The 13,149-nt window shown below is 42.7% G+C and overlaps 1 protein-coding gene across 3 annotated transcripts in view; it reads right to left on the minus strand.

The window, feature by feature from the left end:
- Positions 1-2,027, minus strand: part of LOC129817370 (clathrin coat assembly protein AP180-like) — a 39,045-nt gene extending 37,018 nt beyond the window's left edge. Inside the window, exons 1-2 of one of the 3 annotated variants that reach the window (XM_055872527.1) lie at positions 1,277-1,997; positions 906-1,058 (exon numbers count right to left, since the gene is read on the minus strand). In XM_055872527.1, the coding sequence (XP_055728502.1) occupies positions 906-1,035 (130 nt within the window). In that variant the 5' untranslated portion in view covers positions 1,036-1,058; positions 1,277-1,997. Of the gene's footprint in view, positions 1-905 lie in introns of all 3 variants that reach the window. The other 2 variants (XM_055872526.1, XM_055872529.1) reach the window with 2 other exon arrangements.
- Positions 2,028-13,149: the final 11,122 nt, after the last annotated feature.

Consider the following 13,149-nt stretch of genomic DNA (forward strand, 5'->3'; position numbering starts at 1 on the left):
GTTGCCCATTTCATTCACACTTGATATAGTGTATATATAGGCTACACCTGTGAAACCAAGTGAGGAAGCTCTTTAGCTTATCAATAACAAAGACAACTACAGTAGCAGACACTGCAGCCGTTGAAGACTTGAAGACTTGCACTCCTGCCATATGTATCACTTAAGGGAAGCTTGGGAGGTGTAGTGTGCAAGGACAAGTGAACAAGGGAAAATGTAATGTATTGTGACTAGGCCTCTGTGTGAGTCAGTCTGTTTTGAGTTATGACCACCTTTCTCTCCAATCACTGTGAGCTACACATGTAGGATGACTAGGGGTCACCATTGGGGTCATCTCCATGGTAACATCAATACATGGTAGGCCTCTGGTCATGCAGGGCAGGAGCATAGAAATGTAATGCATTGGTTGATGATTCAACAAGCTCTCACAGTCTCACATCAGAATTAGACAACATTTCTAAGTTGTTCCAAACGTCAAATTACTAAGGGTTATAGGTTAAGTTTAGGCATTAAATCTGAACTTTTAAGGTTAGATTTAAGTTTAGGTGTTGACTACGAAATCTTAAGGTTATGTATTAACTCTGAATGGTTAAGGTAAGGGTTGAGATTTGGGATAGTCTTAAAACAAAAATCTCAAAAACAACGTTCTATCTATCGCTGGATTCGACCGTGCAACGTTTGGCACCAGAGGCATATGTTTACAATGGATATCAACCATTTTTTCCCATAGATATCTAATCAATTCATGATACAGTGTTCTTCACTTGATAGTGTGTGTGTGTGTGTGTGTGTGTGTGTGTGTGTGTGTGTGTGTGTGTGTGTGTGTGTGTGTGTGTGTGTGTGTGTGTGTGTGTGTGTGTGTGTGTGTGTGTGAGAGAGAGAAAGGGTGGGGATGAGAATGCACTTACATTCCAGGTGCTTTTTCTTGGGCGCCATCACCTCGTGAGTGGTGGCTTTGCAGACGGCGCGAGATACCTCTGATCCCGTCAACTGGTACTGCGCAGCGGCAATACGATCCGTGAGCGTCTGCCCCGACATTTTCTCCTCGTGTAGTCGACCACCTTAAGAATTGATTTAACCAAAGAGAGAAATAAAAGGCGGTCTTGCTACAGGAATACGGGTATCAACGATGCCAGTGCTGTGCGGTCCTCTCCAAATACCCGACGTATAGGCCTGTGACCTTCTGGATGGGCGAACAATTTTCAATATTAGCTCAAATAAATAAATCAAGATTCCATTTGACATTAAATAATTGGGTCACGTTGATGTGTGCTCTGACCTGGGTAGACTTAAACAAGATTGCCTTCTTCCTTCTGTGTCCCGCTATACCGTTCAATTCAGCACCTTGGATAAAGTCACTCTTACGTAACACTACGCTGGAAATACAATGTATTTCCTCAGCGAACAGCAATAAAGCAATAATAAAGAAGCAATCAGGAGATTGAAAACGTTGTGACCGCGCAGCGTTTCTTATCCTTACAATGAATGGGTTTGGCCAAATGTCCAACCTTCATCAAACATACATAGAATATTCCGTTATCCGTTTTGCAGGAGCGTCGGATACACGGTCAGTGTTTCCTTCTCCACGACGCACGCAAAAAAGGCAAACCGAAGGAGTAAAATGCACTGGGGGGCTTTCAAAATAACGATTTTGTAGTGACGCACAGTCGGGTCGTTGATTAAAATCTTCGCTCCGGACGTTTTCTTCTGATCAAGAATGTCTGATAGGCTCGTTGCCCTTCTCTCTCTGTCGACAGCAGATGTGCCTCTAACCCCTGTGGCAAGAGCCAACACTGACCGGCGCACCGATCCAAGGAGGCTGAATAGGCTATACTGTATGGAGATGTTGGAAATAATTGTGTCTTCCACTCACTCGAATGTATGTTTATTTGGACTATATATCCTCTCCCCCCGTGCAGCGTTAGGACAGGGTCAGGTGACACTTCATTAACAAACCCGACACACGTCCATCCCACGCTCACCGTGGCGCGTTCTTAAAGGGGAATATTCCTAGGCCTACTGTATAGCCTAGCAATCATATCATTAATATGTCAAATGGTTTACGAGTGAGCACTACTGCAATGGTGCAAAATGTTAAAGAGACAGATTTGAACCCATTGCGCACAGGAAGTATATTTTCCAAATGGCACGTGCCCTCATGATGCTACTCGCTCTCCCATCACTACTGTCATCCTTCCCTGTGGTTGTTCACCCTGGTCATTGACACTTTGCCACACACGTATAGGCTTTATTATGCCCTATAATTAGCATAAATGTATTGCCTAGAGCAAAGTTATTATAGTTTTGTGTTTTTATATTACTTTTTATTTCTATTCGTTTTGTATTATTATTTGGAAGTAAGTTTATTTTCAGTTGGTTTTCAGACCTGATTTGCTAGTTTTGATTTAGTTTAGTTATATACAAATATTTATATGATCAAATCAGATTGTATTTGTCAAATGCACCGAATACAACAGGTGTAGAACTTACAGTGAAATGCTTACTTAGAAGCCCTTAACCAACAATGCACTTTTAAGAAAATACCTAAAACAAGTAAGAGATAAGAATAACAAATCATTAAAGAGCAGCAGTAAATAACAATAGGGGGGTACCAGATGCAGAGTCAATGTGTCGAGGTAAATGAGGTAATATGTACATGTAGGTAGAGTTATTAAAGTGACATAGATAATAGCAGAGAGTAGAAGCAGCGTAGAAGTGGGGAGGGGGGCAATGCAAATAGTCTGGGTAGCCATTTGAATAGATGTTCAGGAGTCTTATGGCTTGGGGGTAGAAGCTGTTTAGAAGCGTCTTGGATCTAGGCTTGGCGCTCCGGTACCGCTTGCCGTGTGGTAGCAGAGAGAACAGTCTGAGACTAGGGTGGCCGGAGTCTTTGACAATTTTTAGGGCCTTCCTCTGACACCGCCTGGAATAGAGATCCTGGATGGCAGAAGGCTTGGCCCCAGTGATGTGCTGGGACGTACGCACTACCATCTGTAGTGCCTTGCAGTCGGAGGCGGAGCAATTGCCATATCAGGCAGTGATGCAACCCGTCAGGATGCTCTCGATGGTGCAGCTGTAAAACCTTATGAGGATTTGTGGACCCATGCAAAATCTTTTCAGTCTCCTGAGGAGGAATAGGTTTTGTGGTGCCCTCTTCACGACTGTCTTGGTGTGCTTGGACCATGTTAGTTTGTTGGTGATGTGGACACCAAGGAACTTGAAGCTCTCAACCTGCTCCACTACAGCCCCGTCGATGAGAATGGGGGCGTGCTCGGTCCTCTTTTTCCTGTAGTCCACAATCATCTCCTATGTCTTGATCAAGTTGAGGGATAGGTTGTTGTCCTTGCACAACACTGTCAGATCTCTGACCTCCTCCCTATAGGCTGTCTCATTGTTGCCGGTGATCAGGCCTACCACTGTTGTCTCATCGGCAAACTTAATGATGATGTTGGAGTCGTGCCTGGCCATGCAGTCATGAGTGAATAGGGAGTACAGGAGGGGACTGAGTATGCACCCCTGAGGTATTATTATAGTATTTCGTTTTAGTTTCAGTTTTAGTGTTGAGGACAGAAAGCATGCGTGGGAGTCTAGGAGCCATTTGTGTTTAATAGTTTTGTTTAAGTTTTTTGGGATGTAATTTCTTGCAACTGGGGGGCACTGGGGATGTAATACATACAGTGCATTCGGAAAGTATTCAGACCCCTTTACTTTTTACACATTTTGTTAAATTACAGCCTTTTTTTTTTTGCCCTCAATCTACATACAATACCCTATAATGACAAAGTGAAGACCTGTTTTCAGATTTTTTCCCAAATGATTGAACAAAAATAACAGAAATACCTTATTTAGTATTCAGACCCTTTGCTATGAGACTCCAAATTGAGCTCAGGTGCATCTTGTTTCCATTGATCATCCTTGAGATGTTTCTAAATCTTGATTGGATGCCATCAGTCATTCAATTGATTGGACATTATTTGGAAAGGCACACACCTGTCTATACAGTGCCTTCGGAAAGTATTCAGAGCCCTTGACTTTTTGCAGATTTTGTTGCGTTACAGCCTTATTCTAAATTAGATTTTTTTTAAATCAAAAATCTTCAGCAATATACACACAATACCCCATAATGACAAAGTCGAAAACAGGTTTTTAGAAATGTTTGCAGATGTATTAAATATAAAAAACATAAATACCTTATTTACATAAGTTTTCAGACCCTTTGCTATTAGACTCGAAATTGAGATCAGGTGCATCCTGTTTCAGTTGATCATCCTTGAGAAGTTTCTTCAACCTGATTGGAGTCCACCTGTGGTAAATTCAGTGATAGGACATGATTTGGAAAGGCACACACCTGTCTATACAGTGCCTTGCAAAAGTATTCATCCCTCTTGGCGTTTTTCCTATTTTGTTGCATTACAACCTGTAATTTAAATAGATTTTTATTTGGATTTCATGTAATGGACATACACAAAATAGTCCAAATTGGTGAAGTGAAATAAAAAAATGTAAGTGGGAAAGTGGTGCATGCCTATGTATTCACCCCTTTGCTATGAAGCCCCTAAATAAGATCTGGTGCAACCAATTACCTTCAGAATTCATATAATTAGTTAAATAAAGTCCACCTGTGTGCAATCTAAGTGTCACATGATCTCAGTATATATACACCTGTTCTGAAAGGCCCCAGAGTCTGCAACACCACTAAACGTGGTATGATCATAACAACATACAGTAACTCAAGTTCTTTTGTTCACCTGACCTAGAATTCCTTACAATCAAATGCCGTCCGCATTATCTACCAAGAGAATTCTCTTCGATTATAATCAAAGTCGTGTAGCAGACACATCGACGGTCCTGAAAGAACTTCATTTGACTCTATGTAAACTGGAAACCACATATCCTGAGGCTGCATTTATTGTAGCTGGGGATTTTAATAAGGCTAATCTGAAAACAAGTCTCCCTAAATTTTATCAGCATATCGAATGCGCGACCCGGGCTGGTAAAACCCTGGATCATTGTTACTCTAACTTCCGCGATGCATACAAAGCCCTGCCCCGCCCTTCTTTCGGAAAATCTGACCATGACTCCATTTTGTTGCTCCCAGCCTAAAGACAGAAACTAAACCAGGAAGCGCCCGTGCTCAGGTCTGTTCAATGCTGGTCCGACCAATCGGATTCCACGCTTCAAGATTGCTTTGATCACGTCAACTGGGATATGTTCCGTATAGCGTCGGACAATAACATTGATGAATACGCTGATTCGGGGAGCGAGTTTATTAGCAAGTGCATCGGTGATGTTGTACCCACAGTGACTGTTAAAACCATTGCTTTTAATCAGGGAAAGGCGACCGGAAACATGACCGAATAACAAACAGTGTAGCTATTCTCTCCGCAAGGCAATCAAACAAGCTAAGCGTCAGTATAGAGACAAAGTAGAGTCGCAATTCAACGGCTCAGACACGAGAGGTATGTGGCATGGTCTACAGTCAATCACGGACTACAAAAAGAAAACCAGCCCGTCGCGGACCTCGATGTCTTGCTCCTAGACAAACTAAGCAACTTCTTTGCTCGCTTTGAGGACAATACAGTGCCACCGACACAGCCCACTACCAAAACCGGTAGGCTCTCCTTCACTGCAGCCAACGTGAGTAAAACATTTAAACGTGCTAACCCTGACAATGTCAGGACCCGGTGTGAGAAACAGTCACTAATAGTCGGCAGAACCCAGAAGATGAGGCAGACACAGCAGTACTAGAGACGGTGGTTTAACTTCTTATGGCTGCAGGGGGCGTATTGAGAAGCCAGATAATATGTGCCCATTTCAAACGGCGTCGTACTCAATTCTTGCTCGTACAATATGCATATTATTATTACAATTGGATAGAAAACACTCTCTAGTTTCTAAAAACGTTTGAATTATTTCTCTGAGCGAAACAGAAATCCTTCTGCAGCACTTTTCCTGACCAGGAAGGGAAATGTCAGAAATCTATGCTCTGTTCAACTGCATGCCTATACATGGGCGTGTTACGTAGGAGTCTACAAACACTTCCTCCGCCTTCCCCTGGTTGTCAAGACTACCTGATGGCAGTCTCGGTACCTGACTGCCATCAGGTACCGAGATGAGATCCTCAGACCCCTTGTGAGACCATATGCTGACACATGCACATTTGTGGCCTGCTGGAGGTCATTTTGCAGGGCTCTGGCAGTGCACCTTCTTGCACAAAGGCGGAGGTAGCGGTCCTGCCGCTGGGTTGTTGCCCTCCTACGGCCTCCTCCACGTCTCCTGATGTACTGGCCTGTCTCCTGGTAGCGCCTCCATGCTCTGGACACTACTCTGACAGACACAGCAAACCTTTTTGCCACAGCTCGCATTGATGTGCCATCCTGGATGAACTGCACTACCTGAGCCACTTGTGTGGGTTGTAGACTCCGTCTCATGCTACCACTAGAGTGAAAGCACCGCCAGCATTCAAAGTGACCAAAACATCAGCCAGGAAGCATAGGAACTGAGAAGTGGTGTGTGGTCACCACCTGCAGAACCATTCCTTTTTTGGGGGTGTCTTACTAATTGCCTATAATTTCCACCTTTTGTCTATTCCATTTGCACAACAGCATGTGAAATGTATTGTCAATCAGTGTTGCTTCCTAAGTGGACAGTTTGATTTCACAGAAGTGTGATTGACTTGGAGTTACATTGTGTTGTTTAAGTGTTCCCTTTATTTTTTTGAGCAGTGTATATACTGTACTCTATACCATCTACTGCATCTTGCCTATGCCGTTCGGCCATCGCTCATCCATATATATTTTTATGTACATATTCTTATTCATTCCTTTACACTTGTGTGTATAAGGTAGTTGTTGTGAAATTGTTAGATTACTTTTTAGATATTACTGCATGGTCGGAACTAGAAGCACAAGCATTTCGCTACACTCGCATTAACATCTGCTAACCATGTGTATGTGACAAATAAGATTTGATTTGATTTAAGCAAGGGGCACCACCAAGCAAGTGGCACCATGAAGACCAAGGAGCTCTCCAAACAGGTCAGGGACAAAGTTGTGAAGAAGTACAGATCAGGGTTGGGTTATAAATAAATATCAGAAACTTTGAACATCCCACAGAGCACCATTAAATCCATTATTAAAAAATGGAAAGAATTTGGCACCACAACAAACCTGCCAAGAGAAGGCTGCCCACCAAAACTCACGGACCAGGCAAGGAGGATATTAATCAGAGAGGCAACAATGAGACCAAAGATAACCCTGAAGGAGCTGCAAAGCTCCACAGTGGAGATTGGAGTATCTGTCCATAGGACCACTTTAAGCCGTACACTCCACAGACCTGGGCTTTACAGAAGAGTGTCAAGAAAAAATCCATTGCTTAAAGAAAAAATTAAGCAAACATGTTTGGTGTTCGCCAAAAGGCATGTGGGAGACTCCCCAACCATATGGAAGAAGGTACTCTGGTCAGATGAAACAAAAATTGAGCTTTTTGGCCATTAAGGAAAACGCTATGTCTGGCTCAAACCCAACACCTCTCATCACCCAGAGAACACCATCCCCACAGTGAAGCATGGTGGTGGCAGCATCATGCTGTGTGGATGTTTTTCATCGGCAGGGACTGGGAAACTGGTCACAATTGAAGGAATGATGGATGGTGCTAAATACAGGGAAATTCTTGAGGGAAACCTGTTTCAGTCTTCCAGAGACTTGAGACTGGGATGGAGGTTCACCTTCTAGTAGGACAATGACCCAAAGCATACTGCTAAAGCAACACTCGGGTGGTTTAAGGGGAAACATTTAAATGTCTTGGAATGGCCTAGTCAAAGCCCAGACCTCAATCCAATTGAGAGTCTGTGGTATGACTTAAAGATTGCTGCACCCCAGCGGAACCCATCCACCTTGAAGGAGCTGGAGCAGTTTTGCCTTGAAGAATGGGAAAAAATCCCAGTGGCTAGATGTGCCAAGCATATAGAGACATACCCCAAGAGACTTGCAGCTGTAATTGCTGCAAAAGGTGGCTCCAAAAAGTATTGTCTTTGGGTGGTGAATAGTTATGCACGCTAAAGTTATCTGTTTTTTTAGTCTTATTTCTTGTTTGTTTCACAATAAAAAAATATTTTGTATCTTCAAAGTGGTAGGCATGCTGTGTTAATCAAATGATACAAACCCCTCAAAAATCCATTTTAATTCCAGGTTGTAAGGCAACAAAATAGGAAAAATGTCAAGGGGGGTGAATACTTTCGCAAGCCACTTTATAAGGTCCCACAGTTGACAGTGCGTGTCAGAGCAAAAACCAAGCCATGAGGTCGAAGGAATTGTTTGTAGAGCTCTGAGAAAGTATAGAGGCAGATCTGGGGAAAGGTACCAAAAAATGTCTGCAGCATTGAAGGCTTCCAAGAACACAGTGGGTTCCATCATTCTTTTTTTTTTTTTTTTTTTTTCTTATCCCCTTTTCTCCCCAATTTTCGTGGTATCCAATCGCTAGTAATTACTATCTTGTCTCATCACTACAACTCCCGTACGGGCTCGGGAGAGACGAAGGTCGAAAGTCATGCGTCCTCCGAAGCACAACCCAACCAAGCCGCACTGCTTCTTTAACACAGCGCGCCTCCAACCCGGAAGCCAGCCGCACCAATGTGTCGGAGGAAACACCGTGCACCTGGCCCCCTTGGTTAGCACGCACTGCGCCCAGCCCGCCACAGGAGTCGCTGGAGCGCGATGAGACAAGGAAATCCCTACCGGCCAAACCCTCCCTTACCCGGACGACGCTGGCCCAATTGTGCGTCGCCCCACGGACCTCCCGGTCGCGGCCGGCTGCGACAGAGTCTGGGGGCGAACCCAGAGATTCTGGTGGCGCAGTTAGCACTGCGATGCAGTGCTCTAGACCACTGCGCCACCCGGGTGCACGGTTCCATCATTCTTAAATGGAAGACGTTTGGTAAGTGCTTCAACAAAGTCCTGAGTAAAGAGTCTGAATACTTACGTAATCGTGATTTTTCACTTTGTTACTTTTCATACATTTGCAAAAATAAAAATGTTTTTGTCATTATGGGGTATTGCTTGTAGATTCATGAGGGGGAAAAACTATTGAATCTATTTTAGAAAAAGGCTGTAACGTAACAGAATGTGGAAAAAGTCAAGGGGTCTGATACTTTCCGAATGCACAGTAAGGTCATGGGTCAGGTCATAGGTTAGGTTAGGTTTAAATTATAAAGTCAATCTCAATGTGACTTTATTTAAGAGGAATAGCTCCTAGACAAAAAATATGGTGGAAAATATGGTGGAACAGGGTGATAGCTAGTGATAGTGATATGCAAGCTAGGCCTATTTGAAATATTGCTATCTCCTGGTTGCATTTACCTACCAGATTGAATAAACACACATTCATCCTAGTGTTTGTTTTTATTTTTGTGCATTTTTGGAGTCAAAGATAATAGTTTCAGTATAGTTTTAGTTTTTTTTTTTTTTTTTTAGTTTGTTAATTATTTTATTTCAGTTTACTAAATTGTTTTTTCATGATTCAATTTAGTTTATTAATAACCTATAGACTCCTTATAAACAAAGTATCATTATCTGTCATTTTTAGTGCTATACGGGGCGAGATACACTATATATACAAGGCTATACGGGGCGAGATACACTATATATACAAAAGTATCTGGACACCCCTTCTAATAAGAGGATTTGGCTATTTTAGCAACACCCGTTGTTGACAGGTGTATAAAACTGTAAGTGCTGTTATTGTGAAGTGGAAACCTCTAGGAGCAACAACGGCTCAGCCACGAAGTGGTAGGCCACCAATAGGATGGTGTAACCTTAATTGGGGAGAACGGGCTCGTGGTAATGGTTGGAGCGGAATCATTGAATGGTATCAAAAGCATCAAACACATGGTTTCTATGTGTTTGATGTCATTCAATTTACTCCGTTCCTTCGAGTGCTGAAGAACGTAGCATGTAAAAATCATCTGTCCTCGGTTGCAACACTCACTACCAAGTTCCAAACTGCCTCTGGAAGCAAAGTCAGCACAATAACTGTTCATCAGGAGTTTCATGAAATGGGTTTCCATGGCCGAGCATCTGCACACAACCTTAAGATCACCATGAACAATGCCAAGTGTTGGCTGGAGTGATGTAAAGCTCGCCGCCATTGGACTCTGGAGCAGTGGAAACATTCTCTGGAGTGATGAATCACGCTTCACCATCTGGCAGTCCGATGGATGAGTCTGTGTTTGGCGGATGCCAGGAGAACTCTACCTATCCCAATGCATAGTGCCAACTGTAAAGTTTGATGGAGGAGGAATAATGGTCTGTGGCTGTTTTTCATGGTTCAGGCTCCTTAGTTCCAGTGAAGGGAAATATTAACTCTCCAGCATACAAAGACACTGTAGATGATTCTGTGCTTCCAACTTTGTGGCAACATTTTGGGGCAGGCCCTTTCCTGTTTCAGCATGATAATGCCCTCGTGTACAAAGCGAGGTCCATACAGAAATGGTTAGTTGAGATCCGTGTGGAAGAACTTGACTGGCCTGCGCAGAGCCCTGACCTCAACCCCATCGAACACCTTTGGGATGAATTGGAACGCCGACTGCGAGCCAGGCCTAAACGCCCAACATCAGTGCCCGATCTCACCAATGCTGTTGTGGCTGAATGGAAGCAAGTCCCCTCAGCAATGTTCCAACATCTAGTGGAAAGCCTTCCCAGAAGAGTGGAGGCTGTTATAGCAGCAAAGGGTGGACCATCTCCATATTATTGCCCATGATTTTGGAATGAGATGTTCAACGAGCAGGTGTCCACATACTTTTGGTCATGTAGTGTATAATAGGCAAGAACTGCATTTTATATAGGCCCATTTGTTCTGGGCACGTTATTATAGGCCTTATGATTAAATCGATATGTATATTGAATTGTCTTGAGTCGGTAAGAACTTTGGGTAAAGCTTTTAGCCCACTAATTGTCCTTGGGGAAATCGTCCTCTAAAACTGTGCCCACTGAATAAATGCATCAAAACATGTGTGGTGTAGCGGCGCATGACAGTTCAAGGGCGTGGTCAAGGGACGTACAAGGAACTGCAGCCGCGTCACCAGTAGAATCGGGAGGCTTTCAATTCACTCCTTCAACAACTGCAAGTAAGTGAAACTATTTATACGTTTAGTAAATATTTCGAAATTAATAGCGTATTCTATTTGTCTTGTAACAAGTAAATGGCCTTGCACGCATGTTGCGATATCAGTCTGTCAATAGAGAGGAAGGAGCTTAATCATGTTTCTGCATGAGTTGATTTAGCGAGTTAGATACCTAGCTATCAATGATCAGCAGCAGCAGCACAGATACACCTTTGAAATAAACTTTGCCCAGTAGAGTATGACCTGGTAGGGCCTAGGCTACTTTATAGTGGCTTTACAACGAATGAGTGAACATGGTTTCTCAGTGCCCTCATTAATTGGACAGATCAAATATTGAAATGGTGTTGATAAAGGTTTATGGCTATTATTGTAAGCTGTTCAAAATTAATATATTATCAAATTATTATTATTATTTGGGGTATTTAAACATGTTCAGCCCCCTGAATAATATAGGCTACATCTTATGAAGGAGATGAGCTGAAGAGAGGCACCCACTTCAAATTATTGAGACATCCCCTTTGTTTTTCTGTTTTGGTGTTTTTCAGGAATGGCCCAGTTTGAGGAAGTATCCCAGAAGTCTGCTGTCCACCCTAAACCTGTAGGGTTGGTCCTACAATATGGTACTGCTGGATTCCGCACCAACTCTAAGCAGTTAGACCATGTCATGTTCCGAATGGGTTTACTGGCCACACTCCGCTCCAAGAAGACTAAGGCCACCATAGAAGTCATGGTCACTGTGTCACACAACCCTGAGATGAGCCAAACCGAACACTTGCTTCCTTTAATACCCTTTGCTGTGTCTATATGGCTTCAGGGTCATTCCATGTCATTTCAAGCAAACCATGACATCTCAGATTGTTCTGAAATCATTTCTGTAGTTAGAAACAGATAATAGCATTCCTGCAACAATATTTTGTTGAAATATAATTTGATTTATGAGAAATTAAGCTAATTGATTGCACCCAAATTGGCCACTTTAATTTATAGGATTCATGTAATATTCAATAAATGTAGTACTTAACATCTGATTTGGATTTTTTTGATTTTTTTTTTTTTAAACAATGATTAAGACATGAAGAATCAAAAGAAATGGTCAAAAGCCACACATGGACCCCCCCCCCCCCCCACCACCCACCCCACCCACCCCACACACACACACACACGCCAATCCTCCCCAACAACCAGTATTCTGCATCTGTTCTCTGTCTGACAAGTACTATGGAGCTGCAGCTCGGAATATTATTTATTCATACTATGTAATATATTCTTAGTGAATTTGGGGAGTTTTTGTCCCCACCCTGTTCAGAGAAGTTAGTCATTGAAGCTGTTTGTGTCCTATCCTACATCCTTATATTACCAGGTTCTGACCACTTGATGGTGGTATTCCTGCTATTAGGTGATACAAAAAATATATAATAATCCCCCCTCAATGTTGAAGAGAGAGTTCACACAAATTACAAAATAACATATTGGTTTCCTTACCCTGTCAGCAGTTTATGGACAAGGTATGACAGCAACCCATGCTTGGTCCAATTCGGATGTTAGGTACTATATTTATTGAATATTATATGAATCTTATAAATTAAAATGGCCAATTTGGGTGCTTAATTGCTCAAATAAAATTATATTTCAACAAAATATTTCTAACAACAGAAACAATTTCAGAACAATCTGAGATGGTGGGTGTCAATCCTCTTACTTGTGCTTTTTGAGGTGGAACGACCCTTCAGGGTCTTTCTGTGACCGATAGTCCCTGGTTCTATTATGGTCTGCTCCGAGGGCCACAAATAAAGCTGCTGATATTATTAGAAAAAGGTTGTCTGGAATTGATTTGCTTTCATGGGAACTATTGCTTTTCTGACTTACACAATATCCCAATCTCCATCTTTATCTCTCCCCTCCTCCCTCTCTCCATCTACCTCACCCCTAATATCCACACTATACTACAACCACCCCTTCCTGTTCCTTTCTTACCCCTTCCTTCTCTCCTCCTCTCCCTTCCCATCCACTATATCCCTCCACCCTCCCTCTCC

This window comes from Salvelinus fontinalis, chromosome 20 (assembly GCF_029448725.1).
Source record: "Salvelinus fontinalis isolate EN_2023a chromosome 20, ASM2944872v1, whole genome shotgun sequence".
NCBI lineage: Eukaryota > Metazoa > Chordata > Actinopteri > Salmoniformes > Salmonidae > Salvelinus > Salvelinus fontinalis.